The sequence below is a fragment of the Centruroides vittatus genome, unplaced genomic scaffold (genome assembly GCF_030686945.1).
Source record: "Centruroides vittatus isolate TY-2023 unplaced genomic scaffold, ASM3068694v2 contig_2190, whole genome shotgun sequence".
NCBI classification, from domain to species: Eukaryota; Metazoa; Arthropoda; class Arachnida; order Scorpiones; family Buthidae; genus Centruroides; species Centruroides vittatus.
The window spans coordinates 590,379-611,715 of record NW_027121367.1 but is presented as its reverse complement, the minus strand read 5'-3'; the positions used below and the strand labels follow the sequence as shown (position 1 = coordinate 611,715).

General features: G+C 29.3%; 1 protein-coding gene across 7 annotated transcripts in view; it reads right to left on the bottom strand.

Annotated features, from left to right (window-relative positions):
• Positions 1-401: 401 nt before the first annotated feature.
• The window catches only part of LOC136970808 (homer protein homolog 2-like), a 248,638-nt gene continuing 227,702 nt past the window's right edge, over positions 402-21,337 (bottom strand). For all 7 annotated transcript variants that reach the window (XM_067265275.1, XM_067265273.1, XM_067265278.1 and 4 more), the window contains 2 exons: positions 8,586-8,666; positions 402-2,747 (listed from right to left, as the gene is read on the bottom strand). In XM_067265275.1, the coding sequence (XP_067121376.1) occupies positions 2,562-2,747; positions 8,586-8,666 (267 nt within the window). In that variant the 3' untranslated portion in view covers positions 402-2,561. The remainder of the gene's footprint in view (positions 2,748-8,585; positions 8,667-21,337) is intronic.

Below are 21,337 nucleotides of genomic sequence, written 5' to 3'. Positions count from 1 at the left end.
TTTAAAACAACAGTTTACAAAAGTTTTAATATTTTTCTTTTCTCTTGTATAATTTTTTTAAAAATAAATTTTAATTCTTTAAATTAATTAAAAATTATTTTAATTATTATTAAAAATTTCATTTTGCAGGATTTAGAAATAAAAATAATTATTATGTATTTAAATGTGACAATCAGTAATGAATAGTTGGAAATGAAAATGAATAAAAGTTTTATATTTGAATCAGAGAAATTTTTAAATCTATTTTATTTTGAAAACTTAATTTTAATAAGAGAAATTCTGAATACTCAAATTATATTAAAAATGCGGAAAAATCATTTTTCCTCTAGTGTCTAACAAGTTGCAACCTATAACTATTTCTGCTGTAGTAAACAAATGAACGAATAAATAAATCATGACAATTTCAGACACTACAAATTAATTTTTTATTGACTCAATTGTTCTGGAAAAAATCACCCATAAAACAGTTAAGAACATGCAAACATTGATTTGGTTTTTACAGTGCTCTTTTGGCATCTCCAAGTAATTCTAACACAAAACAATTCTTTTAACTGACAAGACTGTTCCAACAGACTTAATGGCGGCTGTTCTCTGCCTTTTGCATTTTAATTGCTGAAAATAATAGGTTTTGAATAGATAAATCATAATAATGGTTGTCTGATCAATTCTTTTAGAAGTTCACCCATTAACTTCTGGTTAAAAGTAAGATGATAAATTTAACCAATGACAACTAATGCCTCTTTATTGCCCCTGAAAGGAAAAACACTCTTTTGCCATATCTTTCATAATATATTTTGATAAGAAAAAGAGTGGAATTAATAAAGGCACTGTAGTAACAAAGAAATATCACCAATGAATCCAATTCCTGACATTTTTCTTTGCGTAATAAATAGTTTGAACTCAAAGAGTCTTGAGTATTTGATATTCCTACATGTTCATGCATATTTATGATCATCATAAAGATTTAGCTAGCTAGTTATCAAAAACAACCACGAAGTAACAGATTTACCAATTGTAACAATACAACCAACTTTCAAAACATTCTGATGCATCCCACAAGTCATCCCACAACCTAATCTGAAACATAGTTTATTCTATTATAGTTTTTTTTTGCATGTATTTTTTATATCTATGTATACACTGTGTATATATATACATATACATAGTTATAGATATATATATATATGTCTATATATATACTTTATATAGGGTGATGTCTGTTATATGTATTGTACATATAAAAGTTAATCTTATTTAACATCATTGAATTCAGTTCAATAATAAAATAATAATAAAATACAACCTCAATAATTACAATAAGAGATTCTATAACAAAAGACAATAGTTTTGATTGAATATTCCAGAACATCTTTTTTCCTTTTTTTTTTCTTCAAATAATGAAGCTGCACTGGATTTTTACCTGATAATTTAAAATTAAATCTTCAAACAAAAGCTGCCTTTGCTTGCCAAAGATTCCAACTTTGACAATTATTTTTACAGAGAACATAAAAGAGCAGCCATTAAAAAAAAATAATAATAATATAACAACAACAACAAGAAACAAACAGGAAAAAATCTGGTCCCAGCATTTCAAATATCTTGGTTTTTTCCTTCATATTTTAATGCATTATCTGGGAACTGAGTATTGCACACATTTTAGAGAATCTGAACTTTGCTGGACTTCTTCATTGATTAAAAAAATATAATAATTATAATTATAATAATAATAATAAAATAAAAAGTCCAGTAAGCATCTTCTAATTATTGAAATTAGATAAAACTATACACCTTATTCACTCTTTTCTTCTATAAGTTAAGAATATCAAAAACATCAAAGATATCTTTATGGCTGGAATACAGATAAATGCTGAATTTTTAAACTATTTGCTTTTTTTGCAGAAATACTAAAGAGAGGAATATACAATGAAAGAGAGACAGAAAAAAAGTAATGGCATAACAGACACTTGAGCCTGCTGGCCTCTGAATGGCAGTACTAGAATCAAGGCTTGACCATTGCTGTCAAACTAACAATGATGCTATTTGGTTTATCAGAAATGTGAATGCAAATATTAGGGAAGAGAGGTGATTATACTGCATCAGTTAGTGCTAACTATAACAGTATATAAAATACACAAATCATACAAACATTTTTTAATACTAAATTGGTGAAGATTAGGACTCTCCATTGGCAGCCAGCACCATGTTGTAAGCAAAATTGGGAGTTATTCATTTCTGATATTTATGGCTTTCTTGTAGTTGGTCCATTTTTATGAATAGGGCAAACATACTGTTGCAAAATTATTACTTAAAAGGAACACATTACATCACTTGCTTTGTCTGATGTGGATAAAAAATGAATGATGACCATTAAGAGGCAAGAAGTTGAAGTGTCCAGAATCTTACAATTCTACTTTTTCTTATTTTAAAATGTTTTGGGTTTTATTAATTCTGTGGGTGACATGTAGGAGCAAGTCATTTTTCACTCCCATGTGGACTGGCCGGCTGCAAAGGTGATCCAAGTGTCAGCCATATTGCAGGCAGCGGATGCAAGGACTAATATATCAGGAATTGAGCAATGTAGCAATTTCTTGCTGAATTTCTTTTAATTCTTGGATCTTTTGTGCGAGTCGTTGATTCAGCTGTTCCAAAGCACCTTTTTTAGCTCGATTGGTCGATTTAGTTCCATCTAGCTGTTCTTGGAGTCTTGTAACACTTGTCCTTAACCCTTCATTATCAGCTAACAAAGCCTTTAAAAAATAAAATAAAAAAAAATTCATTAAGTAAATATTTTTAAGCATGACCAACTTCTTCAACATAGAAATTATACTAATGAATAAATCCTCTGTCAATATCAAAGAGCAGAATGATTAAAAGTGAAATTTAATTCTAAAGAGACAAATGATTAATTTTACAAAATTCTAGATAATGATGAAATTAAATAAAAAATCCAAATTTTACAGCTTTCAAGATAATTTAAAATGACAATCATATTTCAAACAATTTACTGTAAACTAACTTCAGGACAGGAATGCATTATTTTTATGAAAAATTTTCGTTCATATAATTTTGAATAAATTTCACAATTTTTTTTTAACAAAGCTGCTCTATTTTTTTTAAAAATCCTTGAGCAAGTAGAAAATATTCTGTGGTACTTTGGTATCTCTGAAAAGTTTTAAAAATTGAGGGCCACATGCATTGTCAAATGCACCTCTGATGTCTAGAAATATTAACAGAGCTATCTCTTCTTTCCTTGTCCACACAATTTAACATTGGGCATTCCTCAAAACAAAACTTTCTTTAAATAAAAAAAAAAGTGTGGAAAATGGTAATTTATGACACAACCATTTACAATACAACTACTAATTGATGGAATACATTATGTACAGTACATAACCTGGGGTATGCCTGTACATAACACTTAAATATCTTAGAATAAATCTAAAAAATAACCAAATTACACTGAAAAAACATAATATGTAAGCCTCTTACAACATTTTAAATATTCATTAATTTTATAACTTAAGCCGAGAAAAAAATTCTCTTTTCTTTATATTTAAGCAACGAATAATAATTTTTCTAATTTGTTAACAGTTAACTATTTACTTTTCAAAGATGCTTTATTTTAATTACATATTTTTACGATTAATGTATATAATTACATTGTATATATTGATCATAAAACAAAAATTTGTTATAAAATTATGTTTAAAACTAAAATAAACTTCATTTAAATTTTTTAAAGCTAATAAACATAGTATGAAAAATTATATAGTACAGAAGTGTAATGCACAAATTCAACTTAATGATTATATTTACTGATTTATTTTAATTAAAAATAAATAATCAGAAGAAATATATTTTTTAAGGATTTTCAACAACTTTTCTGTAGCATTAGAAAACTGGAGAAAAGAAATGAACCATGCACACTTGTTACTTAACAAATCACTATGCAAAAAAAATAAATGTTCACTGAAGGAAAGTTATATAATTAGAAAATTAATCAAAGTTTACTAAATTTATTTAGAAATCTGAAATTTGTTTTAGAACAAAAATATTTCATTAAATTAGTTTTTTTTTTGTTTTTCTGACTTACACTCTTTCCTTTGCAAATAAACTAAGTTTATTATTTCAGACTACATTTCCAATATTTTCTTTGCATTTCTTCTTTAATATTAGATTTGATTTTTAAATTTAACAATATGTTACTTAACAGAAAAAAGAAATAATTAAAATTATACTGGCTAATTGTATGAAATAACTTTCTATTTTATATAGTTTCCAAAAGCTTTGATTCAATTAAAAATATCCTATTCAGGCAAGTTGACAGAACAGAGAGTATTATTAGGCATGAAAGGCATTCATTTAAGATGCTGTTCATAAAAAGCATGAAAAATAACTAATCTCAAATGATGAGCCAGGAAACTCAAAAGTATCTGAGACTACTTGGGACTTGCTGTTTTGATTATTTCATTAAAAAATAATTTAAAAATCTAATTTTTTGTAATAACCTATTATAATGAATTACTGCAGATATTTATACATTACTATTAGTATTTTCCCAAAGAACCAATTGTAGAAAGTATTTTTACAATAATAATGTTGATTAAAAACATTAATGATAAAACATAAGTATATATTTTATTTTAATAATAATGTAATTTCAGTGTAAACAGTACTACACATATATGAAGGGACTAACACCAATAATATATGCAGTTATCAACATTAGCTTGATAACTGCATACATTACTGGTGTTTGTGAAGTAACATGAGAAAATTTTTTACTTATATTTATTTATTTTCCATTTTGTGTCACTTATTTTGAGTTGTGTAGCTTTGTTAAATCTTAACTGTTATCTCAACACTTTCCAACTAGAGCTTCATTTGTATAATTTCAATAGGATTTTAGTTAGTGGAATGCAATTCTATTCATTTTTTAAACAGGTTAATCACATTTATAAATGTAGGAATAAGTATTAAGTAATTTTCTAAGTGAATGTTAGTAGAAAAACAAATTAAGCAAACCTTATTTCTTGTATGTGCAATATGCAAATCAGCAATGTATGAAAGAACATTGTCAAAGACACAGCAAGCTAACCTTCACCTGTTGGCAATAGCAGATCAAGGAGGATCCAAAGGAGCACTCAAAAATTAAAAATATTTGAATAATTATAAGTACCATTTATGTTCAAAATAATTATACTGAAGACAATCTGATAAATCATATTTGCCATCATAAACGTTTTTAAAAACAATGTTTAGGAGTTCAGATAAATAATTTTTGTTTTCTTCAATAAGGACGGCTTAAGTTCCTGTAGTTCCCAGAGAACTGCTCCATCAGCTGGTCAGTGTTTGCTGTGGAATTGAATTATAAGTCATGGTGCTGATTACAGGTTTTCTTCTAGATTCTTCCCTAACCAGGTTAAGTGTTTGAAATTTTGAAATAACTAAGTTTTACTAATAATCAATTTTTATTGTTGTAACATAAGCTTTCTAATAATGGTTTTTGTTGTAATATATTTTCATTTGTAGTCAGTCTAGTACTGGCATTTTTAGTTTATTAAAGTTTTGATTCTTTTAACAAATTCTGGTACAAGATTTGGGTGTATTATAGATTACCCCCTATGGAATTTCAGGACTTTGATTATATATTGGAACTCAGGGGACCGAGATGAGTTCAACGGTACCCTATTTTTGGACCGGAGACGAAAAATAAAAAAGTTATCACACTTTTTCACTTACCATACTTTTTTAATGCTCTCACAAAGATGGCACCATAGTTGCTAGTACTGCCATCTTGCGGTAAAGTCTGCAAACCATGACGTCGGACTATGGTCATCTCCAGTAGGGTTAAACACGCGATACAAGAGCGGAGAGAGTGACGCGACTTCCGATCATCGCGCAATCGCCATTTCGGTTAATGTTACTTATGGCAGCGAATGTGGCAGCCGTTCTGACTGTTCGTGCTCTTGACTGACCTCCCAGAGGGGAGCCGCCGGCAGGCCGCCATGTGCTAAACGTCACTAATTATTGATTCATGGTAATTATTGAACAAAGTAAAAAAAAAGGGGGAAACGTCTACTAAAGGCAATTTTAACGGCAAGCGACGCACTCCCGATCGTGATAGCGAGGCCGACTTAGCGAAGAGAGCGACGCGACTCCCAATTATCGCACGATCGCCGGAAAAAAGTATGATAACTTTTTTATTTTTCGTCTCTGGTCCAAAAGTAGGGTATCGTTGAACTCATCTCAGTTCCCTCAGTTCAGATATATACTCAAAGTCCCGAAATTCCATAGATAGTAATCTATAGTATCCCCCAAGATTTATTTCTTGTTAACATTTTTGGACCTTGCATGTTTTTGCTTTTCATTAAACAACACAATCATTATAAGTATATCAATTGCTAACTATGCTTAATACTCCAGAGTTTTAACATTTGCTTTAATAGATACATATTTTTGATTTTTTATTAATCAATAATAATAAAAATTTAGAAATTGAACATTATTCACATACATCTCATGTATATTCTGATTATCATGTTCATTAGAAAACTTTTTGAATGATGAATGTAATGAGTAATAAAAATAGATAATCATTATTATTCTACTGAAAATTTTATAATTGAATTTTATGAAATGTCATCGAATTTTTGCATTAAAGGTAACAGTAATTATATTGCATATCTAAAGTTTAAATCTTTTTATATTAAAGAGTGATAATTTAACTTTCTATTTTTAATGATGTTAATGTGTGTGTCTAAATGCTTTAGGATATTTAATAAATCTATTGCTTTAGAACAGGATATCCCAAAATGGGTACATAATGACTCATTTTTCCAATGACAGACAAAAGTGTTTTCTTATTCTTGTGATGATCACTACATCATTTTGGTATTCACAAGACACAGATAATAGTGGGTTTTGTCTGGCTACGAAACAGGCCATCTTCAATGCTCTTGAACTATGTGAAAAACTTGGCTTCATTCATGAATATTTATCTGTAATGTTTGTATTAAAATATCCAAAACAATTATTTACTCAGCTATTTCCTGACTAAGTAATGGTGTACAAACATTAGTCAATGATTTTTAATTCTTAAACTGCCACTAGTAATTAATCCTTAACTGTTGTAGTGATAACAATTCACAAAAACATTTCTTTATTTTTAGGTTGTCCAAGCATAGAATAAAGTAACAAACAAGACTTGAGCCAGGACAAAAATGATGTGTGGCAAATACTATCTCACTAGATTTCACCTATCATTAATAAACTGTATTATCTAAAGATGAGAGGGAAGTTGATAAAAGATCAAGGAATTCTTGAAGAGGGTCAAAAAGTTTGTGGACACCTGATTTAAAGTAAATAAAACAAAAATTAAATTATAGCTGATTATAAAATACAGTGGAAACTCGGTTAACAAATGCCCTGGTTAATGACCAAATTGGTTAATGAACTTTTACTTTGCAAAAATTTTGTCTCGGATAATGGTTTTTGTGCCAAAATTAGAGGTAGATGATGCAGATGTGGAGGAGTAGATAAATGAACATCAAAATGAACTAACCACAGAAGTGCTGGTTGCCTTGCAAGAAGAACAGCTGAAAGTCTTACAAGTAGAGTATTCGTCAGAGGAAGAGAAGGTTAGGGAAGAAATCACCAGTGCTGAGATCAAGGAAATTTGCAGAAAATGAAATGATATGCAGGAATTTATTGAGAAATTCCATTTTCGAAAAATTTTGATTAAAAGATTAAGACAATCAACTTTAGACCACTTTCTTGTTCGTCATCAAAAGAGATCTCGACTTGAAGAATCTCCCAATACAGTGCTACCTGATATTTTTATGGAAGGGGATTCCCCTTTCAAGCATTATGCTCCATACCTCTCCACTCCTCTGTTGCCAACTACAACAAATGAAGGCATGTACAGCACTATTTTATTAAATACATATTTGTTGCTGTAATAATAGGTACTACATTTTCCTATATTTTCATCAAAGAAAACTCATTTTACAAATAAAATTACAAAAGTTCCGGAGGCTAGAACAGATAAATTGTATTTGCATTAATTTCTATGGGAAAAATTGCTTTGGTTAATGAACAGAGTCATGGAACAGATTAAGTTCATTAATCGAGGTTCCACTGTAGTTAAATTTAATAATTACCTTCTATGCTAAAGTCATCAATTGATTTATTATATTTTGTGGTAAAAGAAAGCTTTATCTCAATATACTATGCACAGATTCACATGTAGTCTCGTTCCTAACAAATTTACACTAAAGAATGATTGATGATTTTTCAACAATTCTGGTCTATCAATACTTATGTTAATTTATTAGACAAATCCATCTGTTATTAATTCATATAATTAAAAATTAGATTATAATTGATTAATAAATAAACAAATTTAAACTGCATAACACTATTCTTTATTTTTTTAATAGTTTTATATACATTAAGTAATTATTTCCTAGAGACAGATATAAAGCTAAGGAATTATTTTATGGAAGTTATAAATTATATATATATATAAACCATATGTAGTAATTGTAAATACATGTATAAATTTATTGCACAATTTTACTTACTTTCAATTTATCTTCTACTTTTTGACTTGTAGTTTGTACCTGTTGCTGTTCATCTAATTTTCTTTTCATTATTTCAATTTCCTATAAGAAAATACACAATTAAACTGTTTTATCTTTTTAAATATTTTGTATAAATATTTGTACTATAATCTCAATGAAATTGGACATTTATTATTACATACAGAAAAATTTCAATATAGTACACCTTCAGTCAGCAGGCATTAACAAAGACAATAGCTTTTGAAATAGAAAGTAGAAAGCTATTGTCTTTGCTAATGTATGTTGGAATTGAAAGTTATTTATTATCTTAAATTTTATATAAATGTTAGTTTAATGTAGAAATACATTAATTAGAGTTTAAAAAACAAAGCAAAAAGTTACCTTTTAGTTTCAGTTTCATTCATTATTATTTTGAATTAAGTTCAATAATTATTAAATAAAAATTAAACAAAATTATTGTAATTACTAATTAATGTTAGTATAAGATAGAAACCTAATTGCCTATCTTTAGAAAAATTATGTTATATTAATTATTAATAAAACAGAGCTGTTATTTTGTAACCTGTGATTTTGAGAAAAGTTGACAACCAAAGTTTTGACAATGTCAATTGAATTATACACCTTACATTTTATGCGAATATGAGGTGTACAGAAATTGTAAAATAAAAAATATGAGTGATCTTTCACATTCCTTTAGTACTTTTGATCATTTCACTCATTATAACAATACCATAAACTATAGAAAAGCAATTTCCAATATAGTGTTGAGACCCCAACCGGGGTCCTGATTTTTTTTAATGCATTAAACACTTTTTTGTAAACATTATTCTTCTGCTTAAAAAATCTTCAAATGTGTTGTGTATATAAAAAAATATACACAACACTTTTGAAGAATTTTTGTTTGGTTTTCTTTGACAGGCAAAGAAAAATATAAATGCTTAATTAGGATTAGTGGATTTCTTTATATATATAAACAAATTACCAAAAAAAAAAAAAAAAAAACAATAATTGTAAGAAAAAGAAAATATGTTGCAGAATTTTTAAAATATGGATTTCCATATAAGAAAGTTAATGGTGCACATTCTATCATTTTGTATAATCTTTAACAAACTTTTTCAAGAAGCAAAGGTTTGAAATTTCTTCTATGTATCTGGAGATGAACTGTTTTTATCCCTCAGGCTATGAGGGGAATTTGTGTGGCAAAACCAATCAAACAACTTTCCCTTTGGCCAATTTCATCTCAAATGGATTAAGGCAATGTTGGCCAATCTCATGTTTAAAGAGTTAGACATTTGAAAACAAATCATCCAATGTAAAGTAAAATAAAAGAGCTATTGCATTTTTTGAAAGAAAATCATCCAACTATCTCAAAAAATTTCTTATTGAAATAAAAATGAAGACAACTCTCAAAAACTGACTTTGATTTTATGAGCTTTGTCAAAAATGCAGGCAATTCAAAATGATAATTTTCAAATTTATAGTGAAATAAAAATTTATCTAATGAAATTTTATTTTAAAAGTAACAACCAAAGAAAATTATTTATGTTTTTAATGTTTTCTTGTAAAACATTAAAAATGTAAAATTTAAATAGAATTTATTCAATAAAATTTGTATGTATAGAGTTGTTGTGGAGTTGCAAAAATTTGTTAATGTTCAAATGGGGTTGTGGAAACAGTCGGGGAACCACTGGTATAGAACATTGTCCAACTTTTTATTCAGACTAAATTAAAGTTACAATACATGTACAGTACATTTAAAGGTATATGCAACAGTCCAAGTACAGTTTGATTTAAAAAAGTCTACTTTTTACAATAGTAGTCATTCTAACTTATAGTGGCATCCTTAGCTTTCTTCAAAGATCAGAATCAGCCATAAATTACATACCATTTAGTATTTCCTGATAACCAACTTATAACATTACAACTTACAACATTCCTTCTAAGCTGTGCAAATGTGCAGCCACATACAGATTTCTATGGGGTTGTGCAGGTGCTTTTACTTTCTGTGCAGGACATCTACATACAAAACATTCATGATGATCCAAGTAACTTTTAGGGAGATGATAGTATGAGTTATTCTAAGCAAAAAAGTTACTACGAACATGTATTGCATTTCTAGTCTGAAAATTTTTTGCTCAGGTGCATTTTGGCACCACGCAGCTATATGAAAAATTAGAGGGAACACTGCTTACAAGTAATCAGAGAAGACAACATTCCATCATTCTGCAAAGAATTTCTGGTGTCAGTTTTGCTTTTCTTTATAATGATTAAGACCCTCTCTTTTCTAGCATTGATATACAGTATATGGCATAACCATAATTTCTGCTAAACACCTATTCAAAAACCTTTAAATAGTGCAGCCAAACTTTAACATTTCGAACGTTTTCGGTCTTATTCAAGGACCTTTCTAAAGAAAAGAACAATGTAAAATTAAAACGTAGTACGAATACAAATGGAACAAGCTTTAGAACGTTTTTAAACATTAATCTGTAGCAAAATCACATGCGTCATCATAAAACATAGCTAAAGTTAAAACATATGCGCATAAAATACATAAAGTACTGGAAAAACAAAATAAAAATAAAATAAAAAATAAAGTTTAAAAAAATAAAATAAAATACTGGTAAGACATCGGGATCGGGATAACATCCGCCGTTATACTACGGGTTCCAAAGTATATAGTAAAACAAGAGAGGGCATATATTAAAGTAAACTTGAACGCCAAGCTGCAAAAACTTTAGCGGAGTCCCTGAAGTTGACGGAGCAACCTTTATGCCGTAGCATGGCAGATATGTACCGTAGCTTTACATATCTGCCATGCTTCTGCGTAGCAGCAGTGCCTAATGTCTCAAACTACTTGTAAAAGCTGTGTTTGGTCCCATTCTGCTTTGACCTGTTGTGGGGTGGCTAACACGTAGGTGGCCAGCGCTGTGCATGATTGTTCCTTGTAGGTGGCCAGTGCTGTCCATGGTTTAAAGGTTTTTGAGTAGGTGTTTAGTTATATTATGCAGTCCCAGAAGAATTATAATTTCTGCTATTTTGCTTAATCTGGAAAAAATCTTTGTTGCTCATTATGATCTACTATCTCTTGCAGAACAATTATCAAAATTACCGGTGTCCTCACCTTCCATGCCAGACAGAAATACCAGAAAAATAACTTAGGCAGATTCTCAGTGTAGTCAAAAAAAAAAAATTATTTTTAAAACAAAGTGTCCAATATCAATCTTTTCGATTGATATTGGAAATCATGGGGGAAAGGCAGACAAATGCCAAACACAGAGGACACGTAGAAAGCACCCTCAAAAAGCAGATGATTGAGTTCTAATAGTTGGCCAAACTTGTCCGAATAAGGATCTAGTACGTTTCAGTGCAAGAAAAACATTCTCCATTAATTTGACATCAACATTATGTAATGTCAATGTTATAACAGCTAGGTGTAACTACAAATAGACACCAAACTGAATAAACGATACCCTAGTATTGTATCAATCGGCACATTCAAAATTTAAAATATTTTGCGACTTGAAAAACGCTGCGTTAGGCAAAATTATAAACTTGAGAAAACGATTTAATATCAATAAAATTTGTTTTCGAAATATTTTAATTCTTTCGAAACTCCTCACAATTACCCTTCACACACTGTTTAAGGGCAGGTGTTAATAAATTAGTCTGAAAACGAAAACAAAGTGCAAAAAATTATAATTTAAATGGTGCCGTTTATCATTTTTCGTTTTAATAACGTCGATTGTGTAACAAAATACCGTAGCTTATTTTTCTTTACATTTTCTACCAGTTTAATAATATAAAATTCGGGAAAATTGTTAAGGGACAAATTTTATAAATTTACATTTTTGTAATAAATTATTAAATCTGTTAAATGGTATATTAATGATTTAATATTTTAATTAAAAATAACGGAGTTTTTCCCCTCCTTTTGGAAGTCATATAGTCCTACGATTGCAGATATAAAAATAATTCGTCCTTTTATTAAATAAAACGTCTTATTTTAAATCTTAATAATTCAGCGATTCTAAAAAGATAATTTTTAATTAGTTATATATTTTTTCTAATTAACAATTTTAATAAATAATAAACAGCATTTCCCATAAAAGTAGCGAAACGACTGTGTTACACATCGATTGTATAATAACAGCGACTTTAACTTAAGTAACATTAATGTTGTCAAATGATGAACATGAATTAACAGGAAAATGTTTTCGTGCCAAAACGTACATTTCAGAGTCCAAATAACCCGGAATTAATAGAATATTTGGACTTGGTTATTTATGTATATCTAGAATAATTTGTTAAAAATGAAACTGAAAAAATATTTTAATGCCTAACATGGTATGTTCTGAAGTGCCTACTGGTAATTATCTTACTTCCAACGACCACCCCGGAGGCGCGGGGTATACGAGTTTTACTGTATTTTCGTTCTGGAGTTTTCTGCAGGATATACGATGTCGCGGGTTATCCGCACGAAATTGTGGTACGAGCTAGTTTCTTTCCAGATAAATCGAAATCCTGGTATCCTGGGACTCGACTGTTGTTATTGATCTGAAAATCCCAGAACTGGACTAATATCCCGGGATTTTAACTTTCTCTACAACAAAAATTAAAAAAATGTTATTCTAATGTTACTAAATCACAACGATAGACCTATATGTAACCTTATTATTTTCGAAGATCTTTTTCAATTAAAAAAAAAAAAAAAAACCAGAATTTCACTATATACGAAATTTAAACTTAAATTTTAAAGATATTTAAATTTCGGTAGTATGGTAATCTGAGAATCGAGTCTATGAGCACAATGCTCATAGACTCGATTCTCAGATTTCCACAAAAGTTTCGATTGTTATTTAAGAAGCCATTTTAAAACTTCGATTCTTATATTTATATTTTATTTTCTAGTTAGTTTCAAGTCATTAAATCAATAAATCATCTGTTTCAAAAACCAAAATGAATCAAATGATCGAATCCTTTGAGTCATTTGATTCAATTATAATAATTAAGAACATTTTGTCCATCACTGCTCATAATTTCTCATTATTTTACAATTTCACTTATGTGAATACTAAACGTTGTGTTTTCATTAGTACACATTATGAAGATCAACGACATATTTAAAAGCCATTTTCTCTTATCCTTATAAATCAATAATGTTATCTGACGAAAAAAAATTAGTAAAAAGATATCATTACACGCATATTCGTTCTTACGTTCATGACTACATAAATTTGTTAGTTGTATGCTGACTATATACAATAAAATTAGAAACTAACGACTCGAAATTTATACGCTTCCATATTTTTGCGTCAAAACATATGCTTGATGTAAGCCTAGTCCTATAGTTGAATTTCGCGAGTTCGCCTACCTTTTCGCACATCGAATTAAATTTGTATTACAACAGAAATTGTAAAAAATAATATATATATATCTAAAAGTAATATTCTGAAGTATTTTCCAATTTATACGCAAAACCCCATTTATGCGCATACTAAGAAAAACAGTATACGTTGCTGAGCGGTTTTGAAAAAATGAGAAAACTAAATTATTGTTCTACAAAATCAACTTAATAAAATTAAAACAAACGTAATAATTTAATACGATAGTAGAAACTATTTAACAACGTTTACTTCAATATCCGGTTTAATACTTGTAGTTTATACCGATTCATTATATTATAACGAATAGTAGGCCTAAAATATCTGTTCAAGTCTGAGCATTACGTAATGCTTAATTTTTTGCAATGCGATCAAATAAATCTGCACTTTAGGAATAGAAATATTGTGTATTATGTGCATTGCCATGTGTTTTGCTGCTGGGTTTTGGTGCTAGTCCTGTCTTCACAGAAATTTTAAATGACATAATCAAATCATATCGTATGATTGTGAGCAGGAGACAAAATCTCACGGGTCTTAGTTTGTCTATACCTGATCTAAAAGCTGCTATATGTCTAGTCTCAACTGTATTTTTTAAACTCTCTGTCCTGTAGGCACTAAGAAGGCCTCCATTAGCAAGCTCATTATGGGTTCGGCCAGGCCCGCAATGGGGCGGCCGGGTGGACAGGGACGGGGACCGACATATCCAGACGGACCACCCCAAAAAAATTCCTGGGGATTTTTCGATTCGATCCTGCCATCTTGACTGCTTAGCCATCCGGTCGTCAAACAACTGTTTGATTAATGCAGAATCATAGAATTGCTTTCAATTTAAAAATCTTAAAACTTAAAATCGCTATACGACATTATAAGATTTGATCTTTAAAAAAATATTCCGGTATTATTTAAACGTAGTTTATCCTAGTCTAAACAATTTCCCACATCGAAATGGAAGCTGTTCAGCCATTTTTGTTTCTTTGCTAATCTAAAGAATAAATTTTAACCGCCCAAAATCGGTGGTTAATTTAGCCAGTAGTTTTAATAAAAAATTTACAAATGTGCAACGCGCTGGGATAATTCGGTAGGTTATAGCGTATTTAACCTTGAGATTAATTAAGGACGGTTTAAGTAAATTAGCGACAATCACCAAAAATTTCTAAGATAAATTTTGTATTTGTATATTAATATAAATTATCTTTAATAATTCAGTGGTCCGTCCAGATACGACGGGCCCCGTCCCTCGTCTGCCGGCCGCCCCATTGTGGGCCTGGTTGAACCCATAATGGGCTTGCAAGTAGAGGCCCTCTTAGTGCCCACAGGGCGGGAGTTAAAAAAAAAAAAATAATGGTAATACTGATACATTAATTTCCCTATGGTCAAAAATGATATCTTGATGACAATATTTAGTAAGATTGCAGTAACTGTTTATTAGGTATTTTAACAAAATACGAGTATAAATGATTTTTAATCACTATTTTTTTTCTTCTTTTTTTTACAAATTAAGATGTTTAATTTTACCCATTCCTATATTTTCAGAAATCAAGACAATGTTTTAAATTGCACAACAATCATTGAGCAGAACAAGCAGTTTAAGAAAATCTTTCTGCATTAATGATAAATATCATTAATATAAAGAAAGAGCTTTTCTGAGAGAAAGTAAATTCATAATTCTTGAGGAGACATTTTTAAAGTTAACCGCTGGACCATCCATTTTTTTATTTCCGCTTACGCAAAAGGTCTTCAAACGTACGCGACAGTACGTTTGAAGACCTTTTAGTAGAGCACAGCCATACGCGCTATTGTATACATAATTTTAAAAAATGAACGTCATTGAATAAATATGCATATTTCGTTTTCGGCTTAATTTCGAAAAACTTATGAAAAGTATTGTTTTTATTAAAAAAAATTCATAAAACTTTTTGATAAAATTATCTTAATTACAAAGAATTAACGCCTTGAAAAATAATAAAATACGTGCTTGTTCGAAAACATTTTTATTCTGCGAAAATTACAATTTTCGAAAAAGTTTTACTCTGAAGACCATTTTCTATTTACACTAGTGATGTAACGAATATTCGGTTACACAGTAAAGTAATCATTTTGGTAACTTTTATTAATGCTGAACATTAAACTATAATTATTAAAGTTAATAAGAAATAGCATCTAACTCTAGTATTAAATTATTTCGTAATTAAATAATATTATAGCCTTTATCTAGCCCGATATCTTATGGCATTGATGGCGTGTAGGTTAGAATGTATCGGGCATTAATGTTATTGTTTAGTTAATTATGTTATATTCGAATTTGCGTATATTTTAAATATTTTTTACGATATTTTAAAATGATTTACGAAACGTTTTATTGAAACTTATCGTATTTAATGAAAGAATTATTTATCTATTTCTAGAAGATTAGTAACTAATATATAATTTATTTTATATATAAAGCAAAGAATGAGCATTTCTCATTATATGCAAAAGATAACATTTGAAATCATGTTAATTTTAAAAATATTGACAAAAACAATAGCAACAAAATATCACAAAACTTCACAAATAAATACCCCTAATAATATATTTGAACTGTTCCACAACTGGGGAGAAACTAGACCATATGTCCCCACTAGAGTATATCCTTAGGGTACTATTCAGTCTAAAAATACGTAGTAAAAACAAAATTTTAGTGTTTAATTAGAGTTAAAAAGATCGATTGCAAATAAAATAACTTACATCTAAATACCAACAACTGCCGAATCATATCGGGCTATTTACGGCTATTACATAAATTATAAACCAATTTGGCACTAGAGGTAGACGTTAGGCTCCATCTCATATTAACTTTAATAATTATAATTTAATTAATTAATTTAAATAATTTAGACCTACTGGAAGAAAAAATCGTAGTGACAGCGGGCCAATAGAAAGCAGGATTCGCGATCCTTGCCATAATGCGATTTGCACGCCAATTTTCATACGTGCGTTAATCAAGCCGAATAGTTTGACCGAATATTCGGCCATTCGGCCACGCTCCTAGCCGAATATTCGGTATTCGGCTGAGGCCGAATATACTATTCGTTACATCACTAATTTACACTTTTTCCGCCGACGGAATAGTTCATTATATAATTATTAACGGATCCTAAGTGTCCGCGCCAACGAATTAGAATCGTCACGCTCTTTCGTTGCAATAGGCTGCGAAATGTTTCCACGATCCATGGTGGCCAACAGTATTTACCAGACCAGGACCTGAACCGTTCTGGTCTGGTAAATACTGTTGGACGATGTCATTTTGGAAAATAACGCAAGTAATTATTTTTTGTTTTATATCCCCATACAAGCACTGCCGAACATCATTAACAGTATGTTGCTATTTCACAGATGTATCGTTAATCGCTAGTTGATTTATTTTGCTAGTGTTAAAAATAACACCATGTGGTGAAATTTGCACTATGTAACGGAATCTCTCAATTGCTAATAATTTACCGTGCGGCATATTGTAAAAAAAAAGGAGAAAAATATTTTGCTTTGTCATTTTTGTTTTAGGTTGTAAATTACATATATATAAACATTACTAACTTAGACAAATAAATCAGACATAATGATCAGTAAATTGCCATAATAAATGAATTAATATGGGTAAGATTTCCCAAATTATGTTTTAATCGGAAAACGATTAAGTTATATATAAAACAAAATTTTCACTTTAAAATTATGGAAACTCAAATACACTTATTTACAAATTAAAATAGTACTTTGAAAATTGTTATTACGTTGTTTTAGTCTGATTTACTGTATGTTCGAAACTTTTAAATATAGACTAACAGGCTAATATAAAATATGAAAGTGAATTAATGAATTTGACTGCGTATGATTTACATATATTAATTTATTACTAATTATGTAATATTAGTTCAATATTTTTTATTATAGTTTTTAAGATATTGACATGAAACAAAAATAAATACTACTTAATAGAAAACATTATTTTATTAATAACATTTAGCATTTTTTTTTCTTACTGTTGTCACATGATTTCACAAAAAGGCAAAGAATTTCTGATCACCATTATTTGATTCTGTTAGGTCTGACAACGTGCTTTTCTATACTGATTCAATAATAACGACAAATGACGTTTGGAACACTTCTGAACTGTAACTAAAATTTTTCGAAAAGTGAATGTACACAGTAATTCTTTATTATCGTAGAATTTTAAGTTGACAGACAGGCAAAAGAATGTAAATGTTTATAATCATAAAAAAATGTTGGTTTGTGATCTACCGGTAATTAAGTTACTTTTGAAAACACCTGCCGAACTTAAAAAATCTGTAAAATTATCATCAGACAAAAGTATTAAGCAACGAATAAGTTAAATTTACTTTTACAATAATCGAGTAGACTGTATTAAATATCTGTTAAGAAAGTTCCTTAGATGTAAATCCTATTCGTATTGCTTATTCAATAAACAAACAAACGTTAAATACCACGCTCAGATATTCGATAATTCATTTACTATATTTAAATTTTTATTAAATGTATTAAAAAAAATACACCCATTTAAAGAATTAAAATTTTTTTTTATTTAAGTAGCGAATATTAAACGCACTGCTTAATAATTATATCGTCAATTTTTGGTTAATATCTAGGTAGAATTAATTAAATTTTTTAAATTCATTACATAGCAAGTTATGTTCTTAAAAATTAATCCTTAATATTTTTTGAGAGAGAAAATATACATATAATTATTCTGTAAACGTTATTGATACCTGTGGATACTCAGTCATGTCATTATAACATGATTTTTGAAACATAAAAACTCATCTAATATAAAGAAGAAAGTTTTTTAGTTTATTCCATATACAGTACATTTCGACACAGTTTGAGCAACTTCAATGGAGCTTTGCAAGAATTATTCTCACATTCAGGGCCCGGATTCATAAACTCCTGGTATCGTAAGTTACCAAATACAAAAAGACTCGTATTTACAAAGCATATCGCAATTTTCGATATTGTAAAGACTTGTAAATATTACGAGATCGAATAGTTGTCGTAAACCGATTTATCGGGAAAGATGGTATCCAAGCATGTGGCTGTATCGATAGATAATTGAGTGTCTATCGTTTTTCCGATTCTCTCTCTTAAGTATTTCCAATTCGAAACTTCCAAGATTTTACCGAACACCGAAAAAAATTGATAGAGTTCCATACGGTGGAATTAAAACTGTTCATAGAATGTCGTATGAAAAAAAATATCTTTTTTTTAAACCAAAAATCATTAATTCTGTCTACCTAACCAATAAAACTGTGCCATTCCGAGTGTCACATTCATAACACCCAGAAAACAACATTGTAGGTTACTGGGGGTTTTACAGGGTGCGAATCTTTGGGCCATTTGCCTCGAAATATGTCTGTTCATTTGTTTTATTACTTTTTTTAAATACAACGAAAACTCTCAATCTATTCCGACTTCAGTAGCGATGAACACATTTATAAAAAGAAAGGAATTATTTATTCTCACTTTCATTATACAATTGTAAGTTATTTATATGCATTTTGCCAAAGTAACGATGCTTCGGCCTCTTCAGTAATATAGGCCTAATTCAATCCGCGTACAGTGCATTTATAGTTAACAAATCTAAACCAACATGCAGTAACATTGATGCAATTATTTAAATTATTATTTTAATAAACCCCGAAAGTCGGAACAGAATGAGCGTTTTCCTCCTATTTAAAAAAATTTTTTTGAAATATTTTAATTTAAATTTCCGACTCCATTGAATATTTTAAATCTATCTTAATTAAATTTTATTGTTTTATTTTTGTTAAATAAATTTAAAATAAGATCAATTTGTGTTTTCTTCTTTAAACTAGATTTTCGTAGTTTTTATTCTGTTTTGTTACATTTTCTTTATTCTTATTATAACTTAACACTTCGTGAAAAACATGACAACGTAAACTAAAATAACCAAATTCTTAATATGGCTTTCATTTTAGGTTTGTTGTTTACTGTTTGCCGGAAATTCTCTTTAGTTTGAACTCGGATAGTTCAAATTAAAAGTATGTAGCTACTTCGAAATTCGAAGTGCCTCCATACCATAAGATAACAATAGACCAAGAACGACTCTAATCTGGTCAATATGATTTTGCTTTACAGTTTCATATTTTCGGGTGTCACCTCTCCCTTGGAATATCCTTTTTCTCTTATCTCATAAAATACCGCTGGAAAACATTTAGCTACAAGTAGCAGATAAAGATAATTGTAGGGCTCTAAGCTACTTACTACATTTAGTTGACTTACTATTTTTTTGGCTACTTTAAAAATAATTTCAGCTAAATTTTGAGAATTATGCTTTACTTTTTATAAATTCCATCTGACAACCTGTGAGGTTTTCGTCAGACCCGTGCTGTTACCTACAGTTTAGTTATATTATTATTGATTAATGAAAATACAGTTCTTTATACATGGCCATATTCCGCTTGCTTAATAAATTACATCGGTTACATGGTATTTGGCATATTGTACAGAAATATGTAAATCTAGGATAATTCAAAGTGGCGATTATTTCGTCCCTTGAATTTTGAACTAATGAGAATTTCCTGTAGTCAGTTTGTACCGTACATTGTGATTTATACTGTATATGTAATGTTGATCAGGTGAACATCACTCCTATTCCAAAAATTAAATATTTTACTGTTCCTTGTTTCTAAACAGACATATAGTGAAACCCTTTACAATGACTATCAAAAATTCTCATAAAACGGTTGTATGAAGCAGTGGCGGCCTTAAAGAAATTTTCTTCGTCAGGAGTAGAGTAATATCTATCCTGTAACTATTGAATACTGTATAAACTTTTTACATGTGTCCTATCATGCTAACTTAAAACAAATGTCAAGTTTTTCAGATGTTTGGCCATGATCATACTTTCATATTCTTTCTTTACTTGTGTTAATAATTCTATTAATGACAAATGATTTGTTTTGTGCAATGATTAAAAGCATGTCTTTTAGTTCAATTGATTAACCAAGAATGTTCTGTTTCTGATGAATCACCTAAAGAACGTCAGTTTCGATATCGCTCCAATTGGCATTCTCATTGAATTACTCAAGTTTTCATCAATTCCATTCTTGACAACATTTACTGTGGAGGAATCATCAAGTTTACTGAGAACAGCACAGCATTGCTGTCCACAACATCTGAAAAAAAAATCCACAGTTCTTTAAACACTTTTTGACAGTTTCAGGTTTCACTTCATTTCCATGTTGAGCATGTTGGTTCTGTTAGGGCATCAGCAACAATGATGGAACAACTTGATTTTACCCATTTTGGCAACCAGAAGAACATATCAGTTTTTCTGATAGTAGATCTTAAATGTGT